This window comes from Hypomesus nipponensis, chromosome 27 (assembly GCF_054491055.1).
Source record: "Hypomesus nipponensis isolate SF chromosome 27, ASM5449105v1, whole genome shotgun sequence".
In the NCBI taxonomy this organism is placed as follows: domain Eukaryota; kingdom Metazoa; phylum Chordata; class Actinopteri; order Osmeriformes; family Osmeridae; genus Hypomesus; species Hypomesus nipponensis.
Window position 1 is genome coordinate 6,045,744 of NC_140387.1, and position 5,347 is coordinate 6,051,090.

Consider the following 5,347-nt stretch of genomic DNA (forward strand, 5'->3'; position numbering starts at 1 on the left):
TATGGTGTTTTGTCTGTCAATTTGTTGTTTAAAGTAAATATATTGGGTCTTGTCCTTACTTTTAATAATTGTTTCAACCAGTATTTTGTCACCAAGTGACAACAGTATTTTAATCGATAGGAACGGCCTTTTGTGAATGCGTTTTTGGCAAAGATGCATTGCTCAGGAAATGTGTCAGAAAGGAAAGAACATTATTTTTTAGAAAGCCTGGCAAGGATCTGTCTAAACAGATCAACTGCAGTCCAACCGCACTAACATCAAATATATGCAATAAAATGGAAAGGATGATAACCGAAAGGTCATCGTATGAGCTTGACGAGAGGAATGCTAGCCAGGCTAAGAAAGAGTCAGTAATTGCTGTTTTTTAATATAGAAAAAGCCTAACATGATGTGGAAGGAGGAATTGTTCATCAAGCTGCACAATATTTGTCTCCCCAGAACATGAGTGTTTCAGGAGTTTTGGAAGAATGGAGACAGTGCGAATTATACAATGACAATTGGGGGGGGGGGGGTCAACTTCTTCTCCAGGGTGTGTATCGGCCCCCCCAACCTGTTCTTTTTAACTCTTTCGGAGGGGGTCCAAGTCTTAATCAGACCCCCCCCCCCCCACCCTGGTAATTCGCACCCTGAATGAAGGTATCTGAGTTATGACCTCACCATCCTCAGTCTTAGCAAGCTTAAGGTCTTTCCATTCACATGGATGTGAAGATGTGCTATACAAAGTCCTTTCGTCAGTCACAAGGAATGTAGGGGTTAGGGATCATGAGAATGTGAAGGGAGATGCAAAGAAGTAAACAGTAAACAGAATGTGTAATTTGCCACATGATTGCCACATTAAAGCCTTATTTAATGTGGCAAGAAAGTTGGGACAAAGAGGTGATAAGGAGGCATGTATATCAAATTATAAGGGGTCAAAGTTACCTGGTGGAAGCAGGAGAGAGGAAACTTCATAGGGTTCAGGTTTGGGCACCGTGCACGAAGCAGAGGGTGGCGTTGCTGCACCAATAAGCTAGACGCCAACCGCCTTTAAAACAAGAAGAAGAAGCTTCCGGTGTATGGAGCCAATCATCGAAATACTGGTCAGCAGAGGAAAACCAGCCCATCCATCCGGTTGTGTTTACATATGCAACAATCCTGTTAGCAAGCTAGGCTTCGCTTAAAATCCTAATTAAGTATAAAAATGGCTCCACTATCTGAAAATCCGGCAGATAAAGACAGGTAAGTACGTGCAATATCATGTGGCAGCCTATTCAACCTCTCTGGTTGTACGCTACTAAATAGCTAGGCTTGTACTACAGACAGTAGCCTAGGCAGTGGTAGCACTAGCATATCCACCGCAAATCCTCGAAATAGTTGTAGTTATATTTTGACGATCAGCGCTACTAACAATTTTGCGTACACAATATGTGGGAATGTCTGCAGAACATTAATACGAATGGTATATTTGTAGCTAGTAACTTTGTGTCTTTTGCAATCCTTGGAAAATATAGGGTAAATTATTCCCGAATTAGAAACATCTGTGGTCATTCAATAGTACAACTGACATAATTAAGTAGCTAACCAACACATCCACACGAAACGAATTTAATTGAACACTTAACCACGGGCTGTAACATATAGGTTGAAGTTAGTTGAATAGCTGGCACCTATGTAAACTCTATTGATGTCTTTCAGGTACATTTGCATCTATCCCGCATATGTCAATAGTAAGAAGACCCTTGCCGAGGGAAGGCGAATACCGTCTGAAAAGGTAATCGTGCGAACGTTATCTACTGCCAACAACTACCTAGCTTAAGTGCTTTTCTAACATTAACTAATGCAATTGACCGTATAATACTGTCCTCTCCCACTGGGAGTCCCAGCAGCTGTGGAGTTCTACACGTCCACAGGGGTCCTTGGGTGTCCTTACTTAACCATAATTCCTCCATTCAGACGTTTGACAGTGTGGTCTTGAGTAAAACGTTTATTTAATTCACTGCTTCTGTATTTTTATTTTGTCTCTAACAAGGCTGTGGAGAACCCTACCTGTGTTGAGATCCGTGATGTCCTGATTGCTGCAGGAGCAAATATCCTCGTTGAGGTGAAGGTGGTTTTTGGTCAACTTGGATTCCTTGCGTTGTGTTGTATTGTGAAAATTTAACACGTTATTGATCTTGATCAAAACACAGAACAGCATGTATTCTAGAGAGTGGAACAGAGATGTGACGTTCAGAGGACGTGTGCGTGTCCAAATGAAACAGGAGGATGGAACGCTCTGCTCGGACAAATTTGCGACGAGTGAGTTTTTTTTGACCCGAAGCACACTTGTTTTGCACTCGTGTCTTTTAGGCTGTTTGTGAGTTTGAGACGACCGTGTTGTAGATTGCGTCCACAGTCTTTGTCTTTACTACCTTCTCTCCAGGGAGAGACGTGATGATGTACGTGGCTGAGATGATACCCAAGCTGAAGACCAGGAGCCAGAAGAGTGGTGGGGCCGACTCTGGCTCCCAGCAGGGTGAGACGGGAAAGAAAAGCAAGAAAAAAAGGAAGTGAACCACACCGAATCATTTTTGAAAGCGGGTCAGAAGTCGTCACATAGGGAGGGTAAAAGGCTGGAAGGAAAGAATGAAAGTGCTCGGTGTATTTTCAGAATATTTACGTGCTCACAAATGTTCTATGGACTCATTTGCTTGATGACTTGCTGGCGTACAGAAATGGGCAGCAAAAAAACAGCGACAAGATTTCTTACTCGCTCTGAAGACGCAGTCTGTAGTATTTTGTGCTTTGAATCGGTCTCAAATTGACTCGTGGGACTTTTTTTTATTTTTTTATGGTCTTTTTTTCCAGTTTGTTTCTAATCCCCACCTTAGTTCAACCTATTTATGCTTGGAAATGAATAAATTACTTTAATTTACCAAGGTAACGGTTCCTCTGTCCTCACTATAAACTAGTGTAACATGTCGTAATGACACTTTGTCATCTAAGCTCTAGAACAGTGGGACTAGATGTCAAACAGCAGACTCACTGATAACCATATAGCCAGAGTAGTTTTTATAGAAGACTATGAAAACACATTGATATTTTATAGAATGAGTTATGAAGGTTTAAAGTGTCATTTCACAATAATATAAAGAATAGGCTCAATTTTCTTTTGGAAAGTAGATTTTGAATATTTGACCACAGGAGGGAGCTGTAGGTCCTTCAATACAAGCCTGACTGTACACCGCCCAGATGTGTCTGTATTTCTTACTTAATACAACATCTTTGCTATGAAAGTAGCCAAATGACTATACGAACATAATGACCTAAAGTATGTATTTGACATCTTACGTGAATCAAGTTTTTAACCTACTGTATTTCATTTTGTATGGTTAATAACTGATTAATGTCGCTGATTAGTTGTGTTACATCCATTGTTTATTCTTGAAAGGAGGGCATCCTTATTGAAATTAATTCATATTTCCCCACATGCTATTACAGTACATCTCTTTGACAAGAAAACCACTGTAGAAATTGCAAGTAGAGGGCATTTTACTGAATCTTCACATGCAGTTCAGTTCACTTGTTTATTCAAACCAACTCATCGGTGACATCTGATTCACTTGGTTGATCCCACTACAGGTCCACAGAATCATGATATGGAGTTGAGGGGGGGGGGCCTGTTAAGTCCTTGGTCGACAAAGGAGAAGGATCTAGTTCTAGAGCTTCAAAGGCAGCTGGGCTTGCTTGGCCCTCCTGATGCGCTCCTCATAGAAGCTCTCTTGGTGTTGGTTCTGGAACTTGAGCCTTCTCACCCATTCTTCTCGCAGCCTGGGGGCAACACAACGGGGAAGATCTTGTTTACGTTACAAGCGGAGATCACAGGAGCGAACAGACCAGCGCATTAGTCATCTGTCTTAAAAACACATTCGCTGAACTTCAAAGGCAAACAATGTTCCTTCCCACCCACAAAACCTCCCAAAACTGTCCAGAGTGTGCGCGTTACTTCTCAGCATCGAAGGCAGTATGTCTTTCATGTTCAGCGTTTTGTGTTTTGAGGCGGACTGAACACATTGATTTACTAATTAACATACCGGCAGCTCCGCTTGCCTTCCTGACACTCAAAACATGAACAAGAACCCTGACACATAATCTGGCTCACACCTACACAATGTCAATCAGCGCCCAGACAAAGAATGCTAATTAGCATCTGTGGCATTTGGGGGGCCTCTGGCAGGCCAAATGTCAAGCCGCATCACACAATCATCTCTAAAATAATAGCCATCCTGTTTTAGCAATCTCATACAGCACCAGTCCAATGTCAATACTGGGCAAAGTTGCTGTATGAGCCACCTGGTCGAATCCCCCCCTTTATCCCCTATCCAGAAGCCCTTGTCTTTGCAGACTATTCTAACAGATGGGATTTGGGGCTTTCAAAGATACACATATTAATTCAATGAGGATGAGGCTTTGAAGCCGATTGGGTTGTTATGCGTGTGAGTGATCTGTATATTAATTACAGGCATGCAGGCTGAGCCAACTCTGTGTGGCTCCCCCCAGCTGTTACAAAGGCAACACACACTCACATTGATTAGTCAGAGGACCAAAGAAGAAGGATTAAGGGTGCATTTGTATCACTGTACGTGTTAATCCCCATTGACCTTACAGCAGAGCAGAGCCCAGGATAGGATAGACAGAAGCCTGGCCAAGAAAGCCTGAATCTGTGGACCAATCGGAGGCCTGGAGGTGCGCCACCTGCCCATTACCAAGTCACTTTAATATGTTCAGATATACTGATGTATTATGCCAGTTGGCCCGCCTATATACCTGCCTGCAAGCCTATCTGTATGCTGTTATTGAAGATCTTTTCGATTAAAACTCATTTGCCTGCCAATTATGCTTCAAGAGTGGGAAGGCGGTTGTCTTGGTTACCGAGGTTTAGGTTCAGCGGAGCGCTCCAACAAGAACAGATGCCCATTGTAATGACGTTGTTACAGATGATACAACTCTGCTGAATTCTCTTCTACGTGTGGAAAATCTGCATACACCGAAAGACCCCAGGCTTTGATGAAGTATTAGTGAAAATGATGTACACTTCTGGAGCTTTCTATTTGTGGTGCAAATGAGAGTGTTGAGTGTTGGGGGTTGAACATCACAGGAAGCCAATTTCTCAAAAGAATGTCCTTTGGAAATGGCTTTTTCCTTCTGTGCACGCCTGCCAATGAGCCCAACTGACCTATAGTCATTTGTCAAAGTGGTCTCTCATGGCAGTGTTTGAGACAGGATTTCATTGGTAATTACCTTCTATCGCCTGCTCTAATAAGACAGAAGAAACCTATTTTTTAAAAATCACCTTCTTCACACACTTGCTCCCCATGGATGTCAGGTA

At 42.5% G+C, this 5,347-nt stretch overlaps 1 protein-coding gene across 1 annotated transcript; it reads left to right on the plus strand.

Moving 5' to 3' along the window:
* Positions 1-1,064: 1,064 nt before the first annotated feature.
* Positions 1,065-3,204, plus strand: LOC146220620 (signal recognition particle 19 kDa protein-like). Its single transcript, XM_084693592.1, has 5 exons — positions 1,065-1,218; positions 1,675-1,750; positions 2,009-2,080; positions 2,169-2,277; positions 2,402-3,204. The coding sequence occupies exons 1-5, from the start codon at positions 1,181-1,183 to the stop codon at positions 2,530-2,532; spliced, it is 426 nt and encodes a 141-aa protein (XP_084549718.1). The 5' UTR covers positions 1,065-1,180; the 3' UTR covers positions 2,533-3,204.
* The last annotated feature ends 2,143 nt before the right edge of the window (positions 3,205-5,347 follow it).

Bases quoted from the DNA above. Each gene is read 5' to 3' on its own strand.
- LOC146220620 (XM_084693592.1), top strand. From the start codon at position 1,181: ATGGCTCCACTATCTGAAAATCCGGCAGATAAAGACAG. The intron at 1,751-2,008 runs GTAATCGTGCGA...GTCTCTAACAAG, and splicing joins GGCGAATACCGTCTGAAAAG to GCTGTGGAGAACCCTACCTG. The intron at 2,278-2,401 runs GTGAGTTTTTTT...CCTTCTCTCCAG, and splicing joins CTCGGACAAATTTGCGACGA to GGAGAGACGTGATGATGTAC.